The following is a 15,940-nucleotide window of genomic DNA, read 5'->3' as shown; positions in this document are numbered from 1 at the left end:
ACAGTTACAGAGTTGAATGGTTGTGATGGGAGTAAACTGATGGATCAACAACATTATAGTTACTCCATTATACTAATGTAATTGACAGAGTGAAGAGAAGGAAGCCTGACAAAACAAATATTCCAAGGCATACATCCTGTTTGCAACAAGGCGCTAAAGTAATACTGTAAAAAATATATAGCAAATTCAACACATTACTGAGTACCACTCTCCATATTTTCAAGCATAGTGATGGCTGTATCATGTTACAGGTGTGCTTGTAATCATTAAGGACTGGTGAGTTTTTCAGGATGAAAATTAAACAAAATACAGCTAAGCACAGGCAAAATCCTAGAGGAAAACCTGGTTCAGTCTGCTTTCCACCAGACACAGATTAATTCACCTTTCAGTGGGACAATATCCTAAAGCACAAGGCCAAATATACACTGGAGTTGCTTACCAAGAAGACAGTGAATGTTCCTGAGTGGCTGAGTTACAGTTTTGACTAAAATCTACTTGAAAATCTATGGCAAGACCTGAAAATTGGTGTCTAACAATGACCAGCAACCAATTTGACGGAGCTTAACATTTTTGAAAATAATAATGGGCAAATGTTGCACAATCCAGGTGTGGAAAGCTTTTAGAGACTTACCCAGAAACACTCAGGTCTAATCGGTGCCAAAGCTGCTTCTACAAAGTATTGACTCGGGAATGGAAATACTTCTATAAATTAGATATTTTATAAACATTTTATAAAAATGGCAAAAAAAACATGATTTCACTTTGTCATTATGGGGTGTTGTGTGTAGATGGGTGAGACATTTTTATTTGATTTTATTCAAGCTGTAACACAACAAATTGTGAAATAAGTCAAAGGGTATGAATAATTTCTGAAGACACTGTACAACTGGGTAATTACATTCTGGTTAGATAAGTAATAATAGAGTATCCTTATTACATGGTATACTGGCGCATTCATGCAAAGTGTTGCAGAGCAATCTTTGACTGGTCAACATACCCAGCAGTCATCCCTCACAACGTGGGGCTCTAAGAGTCCTCCAGCCTGGATCATGTCTCCACTCCAGGCCTTGAAGCGCACAGCGGTGGGGGAGGGCTCCAGGGAGGAACTGTTGGCCCACACAGGGACGTTCAGGCAGTGGATGGTGACGTGTTGCACTGCCTCAGAGCTCAGGAGGTGGAGGAAGTTAATTTGGATGCGACCTACACCAATCTCCAGCTGCAGACGGAGACAAACGTCAACTACCGTTACAATTCCATCCGTAGTCTCTTGTGACAGACGAAACAACCAGCAGGCATGCAAGATTTCATTCTAGGTGCCGAGATGACTAAATCCCCCAAAATCCTATTTGAACTTAAAGGTTAGGGCTTGTCAAAAAGCCACAAAAGACAGGAAATTCAAATGAGCCAGATAGTGAGAGCAATAGAGGTTGATGCTGACCTTGGATACTGTGATGGGTTTCAGACAGGTCTGGCCGCCGCTGCTGAAGTTACACGTCACTTCGATTGTGTCAGCCGAGCAGCCGAGGTTTGGGTCGACCCAGTAAGTGCCTTAAGGGAGGGAAAATAAACTGAGTGAAAAGGGATTTTGGATACAGGAGTAGTGTAATTTCACCAGAGTGGACACATATTGACAGCTGAGTTCTGAGGGGCTATGGCAAGGATGTAGTGCTTTTGGAAGAGGTATCACTAGCTTCGTCAGGTATATAGACGTATTGTTTATGCCGTAGTTATAGCACATATGAGCCCAGAGTCACGTGCAGGTTAAACTATTGGCCCTAGGACCTAGTAACTGAATAAATTAACCTTATATTTTTCTGTGGAAATAATGTCACAGCTTTTCATGTCTTTCAGTTGACATTAGTTCCAACTTCCTTACCATCGTTCATCCTCTGTTCACAGTCCTTGAGGTCTCGGCAGATGCGTGCTGGGTTGTCGTGGGTGCCTAGCGGGTTCTTCAGGCTCTGGATCAGTGTGCTGAGGTAGTGGAGGGTCTTGAAGATCTCTGTACCCTGGTGGTCCAACATGGGCAGGTCCATGACATGGTAACTCTAGAATGGAATGAGGACAATGGTCACACAGCACCAATAGGAGATAAATTGCCTCTGTATAAGGCAGATACATGATAATGTGCTAAAATGTATGAAGACAAAGTCAACATATGGGGAGCCTACAGTAGCCCATAATCATTGTTTTGTAAGAGACTTACTTCAGTTTTGTACATCTAACTCCATTAAACGGGCACCATGTTTGATGTGCACCACATTTTACACACCGACATTAACACACACAATCATCCTCTGGCCACATTGATGAATTCCCAAGGGATCATCTCACAGAGTACTACTCACCTCTGACCTCAGTGCAGCATGGGAATCAATAATGACTTGGAAAGCAGCTCCAATAGCCTCCTTTCTCTGGAATTGATGACAAAATGACACAGTAAGACCACCCTGGAACACTTACTTTCACGCCTCTTCATCCTTCCTGACACAGTCAAGTTTTAACATAAGGGTAAAGCAGACTTACAAATGTCAGAGAACCAGGGAGACCCTAGAAACCAAAGGAAATAGAAAGTGGGTTTTAATGTATTGTGCAGTCATAGTACAGTATACAAAATAATTAATATTAAAATTAGATTAACACGGCCACAGAGTAACATAAATAACACAAAGGACTTACTGGGGGCCCGGGTGGTCCACGTGGACCAGGAAGGCCCCTTGGTCCTTGCACCCCCTGTTTATGAAAAGAAACAGAAACACGATTGGATTAATAAACTAGACAATACACTAGACAATAATACTCCAACTGGGGACTGGTCTTGACCAATCAATATCGTGGATTTCATCATTTAAACTCCTTTACCAGGAGAAGCAAAAGCAGCATCAAGCAGCAGCCCAGCAGTCATCTCTCACTGTCTGAAATTATTCCACAACAGAGGAGGACTAAGGGAAAGGGAAAGGGCTTTGGGCATCGAAGCTAAATGTACTTTAAGTAGTGTGCTCTCCACACTAAGCAATGGGTTGTGTCCGAAATGGTACCCACTATATAGGGAATAGAGTACAATTTCAGACGCAACCTGGGTCTATAGGGGATCGGATTCATCAAAGATATGGACACGCACCGTCTCCCCTCGACTCCCTTTGTCACCATGGGGTCCCTGATGGGGAGAGAGAAAAGAAAGAGGGGAAATCCCTCCATTATTGCCAAATAAGAGAGAGGGTTAACATGTGTTGCATATCAGAAGGTATGAGATTTAATGATGTACATACTGGACTACCACTGGGTCCGATGATACCAACTGGGCCTATGGCACCAACATTGCCCTGGAGAGAGAGAAAAACCATGGTGATAAAGTAGAAGTATAGGTAGTTATCTGACTAGGCAGAGAATCATTTTTACCTGGCCTAACCAGGGGGGAAAAAATGGCTTTGTAGTTACAGCTACAGCCCAGAGGTTTCCCTGTACAGGTAAAAACTCAGGATCATAATGTCCACATTTTTATTTTCTCTTCTTACCATCAATCCATGTGGCCCTTTTGGTCCTTGTATCCCGGCTGGGCCGAGATCTCCTGGAGGTCCCTATGGAGATACAACAGCCAGGTCACTCGTTATACAAGTCAGTATTCAACGTCCATCCATGTCTGAGGATGTCAGGAGATGTGGAAACTGGCCACTAGAGGCAACGGTGAGCGCTTTTACCTTCAAGCATGTTTAGATTTTGCTAGGGTGTTATGGACGGGGAAGCATCTGTCTTCCGATTCCAAAGATTGCAAGTTCGAATCCAGCGATAAAATTATGTTTTTGATATTTTTGTTTTAAGCTTATCACAAACCTTAACTCCTACCTTAACCATTCAGAGTTAATGCCTAAACTTAACCTTAAACACTTCACTTTGGAACAACTTTGAAAGTTGATGTTTGAGGAACATGGATTAACATCTAATTCTGACATGAGACTGAGAACTTGTTGGATACAAATACATGTGTTGACAAACATACATGTTGATAATGCACACTGAATGTGAAGTATGACGATATGGGCCAAATGAGTGGAAGGTTGCACCATATGGGTGTATCATCTGTTTAGCATCCTCTGTTGTGTGACTGTGCGTACACTGTATATCAAACTGAAACACTAGGAAAATATCCAAGTGGAGCACTGGCAGTCATACAACACACTAAATTACTGCCTAAAAGTTCAGTAAAGCCTGCTAACGTCTCTGTTTTCTCAGCTGGCCAGCACCTGCAGAGCAACATCACTACAGAGTAGCAGAGTAACAAAAGTTATGGCATGTTAAGTGACGTTATGCGTGGGTGCGTTTAATTTATTGTGGACCGTTCTTCTGTCCAAATGCAGCAGCCTTTAATTCTGATTTATCCCTTTCAGGGCAAAAACAAAAAATGCTACCAAACCGTTTGAGGCTTTAAATTCCTCTCAAGCTCTCTAATAATCTCCAGCCAATCTCTGATTTACCACTGAAAATGGGTTATGCTTTTTGGCGTTGTTTTATCAGAACCATATTTTTGGCCAACTGAGAAGGAGAGGGTCCTTCACTAGAGACATTTAACTATTTGAAATGTTTATGCAAGTATTAATTCAAGAGCAAGATGTGTTTGCTGTGTTTCATTCATTCACCATTGCAGAATTTTTTCAGGATCAAAAAAGGGCTTAGGTGGTGGGTGTGGCAGGGGGCGTGGTAGGAGGCGTGGCAATGAGTGTGGTCGGCCGTTGCGTGGCTACATTTGAAAGAACATTTTCTTGGCACTGCAGAGAAAATGACGAAATTTTATGCTAATTTCCTGCCATTCTACAAATTTCTCCCTGGAGCTGAGAATTTGTTTTGCAGTTTAAAAGCTAACTGCCTCCAACTTGACACATTATGCCATGCAACTGAGAGAAAATGTTGCAGTTTTAAAGCTAATTTCTTGCAATTCAATATAATGTGCCATGGCATTGAGATAACATTTTACAGTTTTAAAGCTAGTTTCCTGCAATTCTATGCATTTTGCCATGTTATCCAGTTTTGCTGTGTTCTTTTGCTCAAACATAAAACAATTAATACTGCTAAATTAATTGTTTTTGGAATTTTCAATTCTCCCTGACTGTCTCCTTTTATTTTGGTGATTGTTAGTTGTCACTAGATTATATTGTAAAAATATATATACGTCCATTATCTTCTCTACATACTTTATATCTGGTTTTAGTTGTTTAAGTTTATACTTAATACATTTTTCCATCCTGAAAATTAATGAGAGAAAAAGAGAGAAAAAGAGAAAGAGAGAGAGCAGAAGAGAGAGAAATAGAGAGAGAAAGAGAGAGAGGGAAAGAGAACAACCACAATTAGTGAAAGAGAGAGAAGCTTCCATTAAAGAAAACCCTCTGAGTTCTATTAGATAGATACCTCTGAATCCACAATATGGCTATGGTCAATAATATCAAAGGCTGGACTGAAATCTAACAGTACAGTTCCCACTCTTATTATTATCCATTTCTTTCAACCAATCAGTAATTTGTGACAGTGAATACCCTTCTCTATAAATAAGCATGCTGAAAGTCTGTTTATAATTTGTTTACAGAGAAATAACATTGTATTTGATCAAACACATTTTTTTCCAACAATTTGCTAAGTACTGGCAGCAAGCTTATAGGTCTGCTGTTAGACCCAGTAAAGGCCGCTTTCCAACTCTTGGGTAGCGGAAATACTTTGGCTTCTCTCCAGGTCTGAGGACAAAGACTTTCCTCTAGGCTCAGATTAAAGATATGACAGATAGGAGTGGTTATAGAGTCGGCTGCCATCCTAAGTAGCTTTCCATCTAAGTTGTCAATGCCAGGAGGTTTGTCAAGATTGATTGATAACAATCATTTTTCCACCTCTCCCACACTAACTTTACAAAATTCCAACTTGCAATGCTTTCTTTTATTATTTCCTTTTGTGTGCGTGAATATGATGGCTCACTGTTCGTTGTTGGTATTTCCTGGCCAAGTTAGCCCACTTTGCCAATAAAGTAATAATTAAAATAATTGGCAACATCAAATGGTTTTGTGATGAATAAGCCATCTGATTCGATGAAAGATGAGGTTGAATTTGTCTTTCTGCTCATAATTTCTTAGCCAAGAGAGAATGGCATGCATAGTATTTATATCAGCCCACTTCTTGGTCACAGACACCTTAAAAAAAAAAGGTAGGGGTGTAGAGCAGAAAACCTGTCAGTATCTGGTGTGACCACCATTTGCCTCATGCACCACGACACATCTCCTTCGCATAGAGTTGATCAGGCTGTTGCTTGTGGCCTGTGGAATGTTGTCCCTCTCCTCTTCAATGGCTGCGCGAAGTTGCTGGATATTGGCGGGAACTGGAACACACTGTCGTACACGTCGATCCAGAGCGTCCCAAACGTGCTCAATGGGTGACATGTCTGGTGAGTAAGCAACCCATGGAAGAACCTTTTGTGTACAGACCCTTACAACATGGGGCTGTGCATTATCGTGCTGAAAAATGGGACGATGGCGGTGGATGAATGGCATGGCAATGGGCCTCAGGATCTCGTCACGGTATTTCTACTGTAAATACATTTGTACACAACATTCGAGAGAAATAAGCTTTATGTGCGTATGGAACATTTCTGGGATCTTTATTTTAGTTAATGAAACATGGGACCAACAGTTTACGTGTTACGTTTATATTTTTGTTGAGTATATAGAGAGAAAGAGAGAGGAAGAGAGAGAGAGAGAGAGAGAGCAACCACAATTAGTGAAAGAGAGAAGCTTATATATATATATATTGCTTTCCACACCTGGATTGTGCAACATTTGCCCATTATTATTTTCAAAATTCTACAAGCTACGTCAAATTGGTTGTTGATCATTGCTAGACAACCATTTTCAGGTCTTGCCATAGATTTTCAAGTAGATTTAAGTCAAAACTGTAACTCTGCCACTCAGGAACAGTGCAGTTGCGGTGACCGTATTACCGCCACATCGGCGGTCACAATCCATGAAGGCAGTCAAATTCCACATGACCATTTAGTCTCAGTAATTAGGAATCCAAAGTTCTGATGCTGCTGTTGGTTATTAGTAGCCTGCCAAACTTGCTAACTGCCTGGTACTCAGCACTCTGTTGTCCCTCTAATCCCTCTGACATCAATGCAAATATAATCGAAAATCTAATCAAAGACTTCATGAGAACCCATGAGCTCATGTATCACAACATTTCTGTAGGTTATGCAATTGTGTGAGAAAACAGAGTGATGGCCTCTATTAAAAAGAGGTTCCCAACAGCTTTCTATAGGCTCGGCCTACTACATTTAGTTCTAAACTTTCCTAATATTAATCATATTGTTTATCTTTACAACAGGAGTATAGCCTACCTGGCTGGCATGAAAATGAACCATGGGAAAAGTCATTTTTTTGCGACTTTTTTGAATCACACCTCATGTAGCCTAGCCCATAGTCCTATACGTTTTGATAAGGTTTGTATCACAACTAAAGTGGCCAAATTAAGCACATTCATCTGCTTTACAAGGGCTGTAGAGCCTAACTAGCATACAGAAGCATCACGTGAGTTTATAGCCTACTGCCATGTGCGCATTGCTGCGCTTATAATGTGAAGAAATAGTAAGGAAATGTATTAACATTTTAAGCTAAACGTTCTGAACTGTTGCGTAAGCCTCACTGCATAAAACAGTTTTTTTATGCCAATGTTTTGTATTAATTTGGGATCTATCGCATTCCACAACTGTCCTAGACTATGTTTGGAATATTTATTTTGTCACACAGAATAAGTCAACTTTTGTACTATGGGAATAGTAGATTGACATAGGCTAATGCTTTTGCTGTTCGTTAGGCCTACTCATCTTGTTGGCTGATTTGCCCAAAATATAACGCTTCAGGACAAAAATGTAATTCCTTTGCCACATTTTTTGCAGTATTACTTCAGTGCCTTGTTGCAAGCAGGATGCATGTTTTGGAATATTTATATTCTGTACAGGCTTCCTTCTTTTTACTCTGTCAATTGGGTTAGTATTGTGGAGTAACTACAATGTTGTTGATCCATCCTTAATTTTCTCCTATCACAGCCATCAAAGTATGTTACTGTTTTAAAGTCACCATTGGCCTCATAGTAAAATCCCTGAGTGGTTTCCTTCCTCTCCGGCAACTGAGTTTGTAGTGACTGGGTGTATTGATACACCATCCAAAGTGTAATTAATAACTTCACCATGCTCAAATGGATATTTATTTATTTTTACCCATCTAGAAGTAGGTGCCATTTCTTTGCAAAGCATTTTGGGCTCCCGAGTGGCGAAGCCATCTAAGGCATTGCATCTCAGTGCAAGAGGCATCACTACAGTTCCCGGTTTGATTCCAGGCTGTATCACATCCGACCGTGATTGGGAGTCCCATAGGGCGGCGTATAATTGGCCCAGCGTAGTCCGGGATTGGCCGGGGTAGGCCGCCATTGTAAATAAGAATTTGTTCTTAACTGACTTGCCTAGTTAAATAAAGGTTACATTTAAAAACAAATTATAATTATTGGAAACCTCCCTGGACTTTGTGGTTGACTCTGTGTTTGAAATTCACTGCTCGATTGAGGGACCTTACACATAATTGTATGTGTGGCGTACAGAGACGAGATAGTCATTCAAAAATCATGTTAAACACTATTATTGCACACAAAGTGAGTCCATGCAACTTATTATGTGATTTATTTTTTACTCCTGAACTTATTTATGCTTTTCATAACAAAGGGTTGAATACTTATTGAATCAAGACATTTCAGCTTTTCATTTGTAATTAATTTGTCAATTTAATCCATTTTAAATTCAGTCTGTAACACAACAAAATGTGGAAAAAGTCAATGGGTGTGAAAGCTTTTTGTTGGGACTGTAATTAGATTATTGCTCATGCCACAGGTGCGTTCAGAATGTTCTAGTGAGTCCATGTCTGAAAGGGGAGCTGTTGTTTTAGCACCTGATAATGCCAAGCTGTTATTGTTTTAGCTTGCACCCTTTGCACAATAAATCAAGTTGTATTCTCAGTGTACGTTTTAAGCCTTTAAGCGCACAAGGTGACAGCCAGCCTTGTCACACCCACATATACGGATTAGTTCATTCTTGTGGGGGAAACTTTATAGATGATTAATGAATTGTTTCATTTGATCATGTGACTCAGGTGGGAGATGAAAACGGAGGGAAGTGTAGCGTACCTTTGGTCCAAACATTCCGAGAACCCCTGGGTACCCTGATTCACCTGTGTCACCCTGAGGAGAGGAAAGAGACGGATACATCTTCATCTTTATCACCAGCATCATCACATATTCTAGTCATTACCATAAGTCTGTGGTCATTACTCATTACCAACCAAATAACTTTTGAGTTACAGATGCAAACGATGACAAACCGGTTTGGTGACCAAGAATTTCCAGTCAAGTGAGACTGAACAGGGCTAGATAATGAGCAACTTCTTCTCTGACTCCGCACTATTGCTATGTTACTCACAGGCTGTCCTTTGGGCCCCTGGTGACCCTGTTTCCCTGGCAACCCCATTCCACCAATGTGGCCTCTTTTCCCTAAAGGTCCAGTTTGGCCTGGGAGACCCCTCTCACCCTGTGACACACGCACACATGGACAGAAACCAGTTTTAATGGAATAACAAGCAAAGTGCATATTCCTTTTTATTAACACCTTAAACAATGTCTAACATGATAAACATGATGGGTCTCTATAGTTCATTGGAGCATGTTCTCTTCTCTCTCACCTTCGATCCAAAGAGGCCCTGATCGCCTGGAAGCCCTGGCACGCCCATTTTACCGTGGTTTCCAGCTTTGCCGATAATACCAAACTCTCCGTCGTCCCCTTGCTCACCCTGAGGAGTGAACACACAGAGCTGATGATGACTGAAGCCTTACAAAAAACATAACTTGAGCATTAAGATGCATTGACATTTCCGAGCACGTAGAGAGAACGTTCGCTAAGTCTTTTGTTAGACCATGCTTTGATATTGATAGGATCGAAAGAAAGGAGTGCTGCTCTCGGATCAGCTTTCTCCATTTAAATCTTACCATAACATTAGAACTATTCCACAATACTGACAACGAATCAGCTCCTAGAGAGATATTACCACCTATGGCTGCAAATAGGCTATTGAAGCAGCTTATTGTGGTTACCCAATAATAGTGCACTAAATCATTGCACACATGTTATCACACATCATGAAACACATTGAGGCAAGCCTTTTTTGTGAGTACATACCGTGCATAATGGCAATAATGACTGTAGTTGCTCTGCGAAACTCCATATTTTGGTGAGTACCAAATGTATTTTGATGTTATAACATCTGCAGAGTAGGTTAATGGGACTTTGAATTGAAGGATCCTGGGTGTCAGGATCTCCTCAAGCCCAGATACTGGTTCATTGTAGCCTATGTACTTATTAATGCAGTCATCTCGGTTTTCATTTGAAGCATCATTTTATCCTTCACTTGCAATTGCAAATACTTTGTATTTTTAGTCAACTTTGTTCTGAAGTTATTCGCAGTCACAGTCAGACGGATAGCTTAAATATCTTGATTCTATATTCAGCGGAGATCTTCTGTGAACAAAGTGATGTGGAAGGGCAAAAAAGCATCTGACGATGCACTTTGGCTGCACTATGAGTGTTCTGGATCACTCGTAGATGTGCAACAGTATTTAAGAGCCATGTTACCAAAGAAAGGCTCTGGGAAACACCTTGGCTACTAAAGATACATTCTAAGAAGGTTCTAACGATGATCTTAATGCTAAAAAGGCTCTGGGAAATGAGGACCTGGTCATTTCAGTCAGGGAGGAGTACACAGTTATTGTACACAGTTATTGTCTGTTCTTACCTTTACTCCTTTGTCTCCGTCTTTCCCAGGATGGCCGTCCATTCCAGGCTGGCCCTCAAGACCTTCTCTGCCCACAACTCCCTTTGGGCCAGTATGACCCTCTGGACCCTAGGAAATACACAGAAATAAGCATATCTACTGTATCATAACCTGCATTCTAGTACATAAGAAATCCCGCTATGCCCTCCGGCGAACCATCAAACAGGCAAAGTGTTAATACAGGGCTAAGACTGAATCCTACTACAAAGGGAAACACAGCCTTGAGCTGCCCAGTGACACAAGCCTACCAGACGAGCTAAATGACTTCTATGCGCGCTTTGAGGCAAGCAACACAGAAGCATGCTTGAGAGCACCAGCTGTTCCGGACAACTGTGTGATCACGCTCTCTGTAGCCGATGTGAGTAAGACCTTTAAACAGGTCAACATTCACAAGGCCGCAAGGTCAGATGGATTACCAGGACGTGTACTCAGAGCATGCACTGACCAACTGGCAAGTGTCTTCACTGACATTTTCAACCTGTCCCTGACCGAGTCTGTAATACCAAAACGTTTCAAGCAGAACACAATAGTCCCTGTGCCCAAGAACACCAAGGCAACCTGCCTAAATGACTACAGACACGTAGCACTCACATCTGTAGTCATGAAGTGCTTTGAAAGGCTGGTCATGGCTCACATCAACACCATTATCCCAGAAACCCTAGACCCACTCCAATTTTCATACCTCCCAAACAGCTCCACAGATGATGCAATCTCTATTGCACTCCACTCTGCCCTTTCCCACCTGGACAAAAGGAACACTTATGTGAGAATGCTATTCATTGACTACAGCTCAGCATTCAACACCCTAGAGCCCAAAAAAAGCTCATCACTAAGTTAAGGACCCTTACTAAACACCTCCCTGTGCAACTGGATCCTGGACTTCCTGACGGCTGCCCCCAGGTGGTAAGGGTAGGTAACAACACAACTGCCACACTGATCCTCAACACGGTGGACACTCAGGGGTGTGTGCTCAGTCCCCTCTTGTACTCACCGTTCACCTATGACTGCATGGCCAAGCACGACTCCAACACCATCATTAAGTTTGCCGACAACACAACAGTGTTAGGCCTGATCACCGACAACGATGAGACAGCCTATAGGGAGGAGGTCAGACACCTGGCAGTGTGGTGCCAGGATAACAACCTCTCCCTCAACGTGATCAAGACAAAAGAGATAATTGTGGACTATAGGAAAAGGAGGACCGAGCACGCCCCCCTTCTCAATGACGGGACTGTAGTGGAGCAGGTTGAGAGCTTCAAGTTCCTTGAGGCAACTGCTTGGCCTCTGACCGCAAGGCACTACAGGGGGTAGTGCGTACGGCCCAGTACATCACTGGGGCCAAGCTTCCAGCCAACCAGTACCTCTATACCAGGCGGTATCAGAGGAATGCCCTAAAAATAGCCAAAGACTCCAGACACCCTAGTCATAGACTGTTCTTTCTGCTACCGCACGGCAAGCGGTACCGGAGTGCCAAGTCTAGTTCCAAAAGGCTTCTTAACAGCTTCTAACCCCAAGCCATAAGACTCTTGAACAGCTAACCAAATGGCTACCCAGACTATTTTTTATTTATTTATTGTTTACTTCAGTTTATTTAGTAAATACTTTCTTAACACTTATTTATTTTCTTAAAACTTCTTTGATGGTTAAGGGCTTGTAAGTATGCATTTCACTGTAAGGTTGTATTCGGCGCATGTGACAATTACAATTTGATTTGATTCAATCAATGAATCAATCAATTCAATTAGGTACACGTTGCATTGCTTTACAAACTAGGTGTCCCACTTACCAGTGGTCCTTTGGTCCCAGATTCACCTCGCTTCCCCCATTTGCCTTTCTGACCCTGGAGTAGATCAGAGTACAGTCAACAGTCAACAACCAACTGTGACATGATGTCATCATACCATAGGTTAAAATCCATCACACTGTATCTGGTTCAAACAGATGTCATGATGTGAAGTGAACAGGTGTTATGGTATACAATGACACTGGATACTACAGATATGTTGTTACTTGTCAAGGTCTGTTGTCCTTACTTGATCACCTTTGGATCCTTTTGGCCCCTGTATTCCCCTTGATCCAGGATGTCCCTACAATAGGAATGCATACATGATGAATAGCTGGATACTGTATTTATGTGGATACTGTCAGTGTAAGTAATCACATATTAGCAGGTCATAAACATAACCATTGGCTCACAGGTAGTCCAGTTGCTCCAGCCTTGCCTCTTTCTCCATCCACTCCTTCCTGGCCCTGAGAAGTAGACGTATGTTAACATTTCCACGCATGAAGCAAGTTTATTCAAGTAAAGTAACTTTCTCACTAGATTGGTTATTACCCCTATTTTATACAGTATATCCTGGCCAATGAAAGAATAACGTCAAACGATGTCCCACTCACTAAGTATCCAGGGTCACCTGGTTCTCCTCGGACTCCCCTGTCTCCAGTAGGACCCTTGTTTCAGATGAGAAACATACACAATGAAGCATATAGATAATTAGCTACAGCAGCACACCAACACCAAACACTGCTGTAGGCGGAGGGATACATGATGTGAGGAACTCACTCTGTCACCTTGTGGACCAGGAGGGCCTTCCACCTTACTGTCTTCCCCCTGTTCCCCCTGGAAAAAAATCATACAGGAAAACATATGTAGTTTTTTTATGCATTGTATGTATGATCATTGCTGCAAAACCAATTTGCCTCCAGGATAATACATTTAAACTTCAAACTTGAACTTGAGACTGTGTAAAGTGAAATTATGTGAAATTTAATTGGATTCCAAAACAATGGAGTATTCAAATAAATCGAGGGCTTTTGTTGACAGTAAACCGGCAGCTTCCAATTAAATGGAATCAAGATTGCATTAAACGTTCCAGTGGACTTTACAGGGACTGATGAATGATGTGGGATGCTTGTAGTATTATATAGTGCATGTGTTGTGTATGTGCTTGGAGATATAGAAGAGGAAACAGGGGAGAAGGGATCCAAAACTTAACGATTTATGAGCAGTGGCACAATTTGGGTCTCATTAGAAAGTAAGCAAGGTTGTCAAATGTCATTATGAGTTTTTCATTTTCTGGAAAAAGGAAACTGCTTAATATCGAAGTCCTATTTATCACAACTGAACCATGATTGATCTCCTGAATAATGACGACAAGGAGTATTCCAAAGCAGTTTGTGGCCAATGTCCCCTGAGTTAATGAGATGTGCCTTGGTGCATTGCCATCAAACAATTATATTTGATCACTTCTTGCAGGATTATCAAACTATAACAGCAACACAGGCAGTGAGATCGACTCTCTCAGTGTATGCACACATGCAGCTATTACCAATGGGTAGGGATAGGAGTTTTCCTGACCACCTGACCTGACCAGGAAAAACTCTGGAACCCTAAAGTTTTGTACCTACCTAGTCAGGATAGACTAGCCATACCAATTTGTTATAACAGGATATGTGGGACATAATGTGGATTGACCATAGAACAGACAAACGAAATAACAGACAGTGTTGGGTCAGTCATCACTAAACACAAACCGTCACAGGCCATGAGTCCAGGCCCACTTGGATAGTAGAATTTGAGAGAGCTATTACAAACAGACCGGACTGTGGGAAGTGTACCTTTTCACCTTTTGGTCCAGGAGGTCCCAGTGTGCCCTGTCGTCCTGTGTGGCCCTAAAATAACAGATGGTGTAAGTCATCACGGAGCACAACTCAATACCTCTGACTTAGTTTGGGCAACCTATTGTGCAAAATATCACAGACGACAATGCTCTCTACTGATCAATCATCTTTAGTTTTTCTAGATTCAACAAAAATCTCAGTAATATTGAGTCGAAGACACCCAATTCAATGATATAAGGGTCATTCTTACCTCATATCCTGGCATGCCTGGTTCGCCTTGTTGGCCCATTCTACCCGGGGAACCCTGTGAACATCACATGATCCGTCTTAGTGACCTACAACACTAAGAAACCTCCACATCAGAATCAGATCTGTAGAAGAGCCTTACCACTGGTCCAATGGTTCCTCTCGATCCTTTCGGCCCGACAAATCCTGCCTCTCCTTGTTCACCAATTGGCCCAGTCTCTCCCAGGTGACCCATATGACCCTTGCTGCCCTGGAGAACGGTCGCCAATGAGCAGGCATACAATATTAGCAAGGTCACCTTTCAGTCACTAGGAAGTGGTGTGTGGATAGATGTACTATGTCAACTGTCCATTTTAAAACTGTCCATTGGCTGAGCACTTTAATCATAGTGTGGTGGCTTGGAAGGCCATTGACCCTTATGTCTGTTGACCACAATTACAAGCAGTCATCAAACTTTCTTTACAAAACAAGACTATGGTAAAACGACTAACAGGTTTCAGGGAATTAAATGAGAGTGTCAGACGGAGGCCTATTAAATAACTGCAGGCACTGAGCTGACATACAGTACATACCTTCTCCCCTGGTTTTCCTCTTTCGCCAAACTTGCCAGGTTTACCCTCCTGACCCTGGAAGACATGAGTCAAAAGACCATTACTTGAACTGCAATAAACATATAATAACATATGACGAAGACGAGGCAATGGTTAGAACAATGTCATAAGCAGTTTGCTTTCTACTCTTAAGAAAGTAAAACAATTGTTTGTTGGAGAGACAAAGAAGTGTTATGAATCCTACAGTATTTGGCACATAGTAGACTACATTGTTCATCCGACAACCAGTGGAGTTAAGTCATCAGTCTGACTTACGTGAACCTGAGAGTCAAGTACAGGAAAGGTAAGGTTACATTTCGAAATGTAATAATCCTACGTTTGGACACTCACCCTCAAGCCCACTAAGCCAGGAGGTCCAGGAGACCCTTCCTTTCCTTTCAGTCCGATCTCACCCCTCTCTCCTTTACCCCCCTCCGGTCCCATGTCACCCTTCTCGCCCTGAGCACAGAACCATAGGGAAGATGCACTCAGACGTGACCAGATACAATACTTCACTGGTGTAGATCTTGGTGGTAGTAACAAATATTCAAATAACTTTGAAGGCCGACGTGGAGAAGTGTTCCA

The 15,940-nt window shown here is 41.9% G+C and overlaps 1 protein-coding gene across 1 annotated transcript in view; it reads right to left on the bottom strand.

Moving 5' to 3' along the window:
* The window catches only part of LOC112249531 (collagen alpha-1(XXVII) chain B), a 137,780-nt gene that overhangs the window by 2,767 nt on the left and 119,073 nt on the right, over positions 1-15,940 (bottom strand). Inside the window, exons 37-59 of the mRNA XM_042320760.1 lie at positions 15,707-15,814; positions 15,338-15,391; positions 14,908-15,015; positions 14,770-14,823; positions 14,517-14,570; positions 13,462-13,518; positions 13,296-13,349; positions 13,095-13,148; positions 12,932-12,985; positions 12,685-12,738; positions 10,860-10,967; positions 9,753-9,860; positions 9,494-9,601; positions 9,202-9,255; positions 3,516-3,578; positions 3,270-3,323; positions 3,122-3,157; positions 2,680-2,733; positions 2,527-2,550; positions 2,349-2,414; positions 1,877-2,048; positions 1,439-1,548; positions 998-1,216 (exon numbers count right to left, since the gene is read on the bottom strand). Of these exons, the coding sequence (XP_042176694.1) occupies positions 998-1,216; positions 1,439-1,548; positions 1,877-2,048; positions 2,349-2,414; positions 2,527-2,550; positions 2,680-2,733; positions 3,122-3,157; positions 3,270-3,323; positions 3,516-3,578; positions 9,202-9,255; positions 9,494-9,601; positions 9,753-9,860; positions 10,860-10,967; positions 12,685-12,738; positions 12,932-12,985; positions 13,095-13,148; positions 13,296-13,349; positions 13,462-13,518; positions 14,517-14,570; positions 14,770-14,823; positions 14,908-15,015; positions 15,338-15,391; positions 15,707-15,814 (1,827 nt within the window). The remainder of the gene's footprint in view (positions 1-997; positions 1,217-1,438; positions 1,549-1,876; positions 2,049-2,348; positions 2,415-2,526; positions 2,551-2,679; positions 2,734-3,121; positions 3,158-3,269; positions 3,324-3,515; positions 3,579-9,201; positions 9,256-9,493; positions 9,602-9,752; positions 9,861-10,859; positions 10,968-12,684; positions 12,739-12,931; positions 12,986-13,094; positions 13,149-13,295; positions 13,350-13,461; positions 13,519-14,516; positions 14,571-14,769; positions 14,824-14,907; positions 15,016-15,337; positions 15,392-15,706; positions 15,815-15,940) is intronic.

This window comes from Oncorhynchus tshawytscha, linkage group LG04, assembly GCF_018296145.1.
Source record: "Oncorhynchus tshawytscha isolate Ot180627B linkage group LG04, Otsh_v2.0, whole genome shotgun sequence".
NCBI lineage: Eukaryota > Metazoa > Chordata > Actinopteri > Salmoniformes > Salmonidae > Oncorhynchus > Oncorhynchus tshawytscha.
The sequence above is the reverse complement of the archived record's forward strand: the minus strand, read 5'-3'. Positions and strand labels throughout refer to the sequence as shown.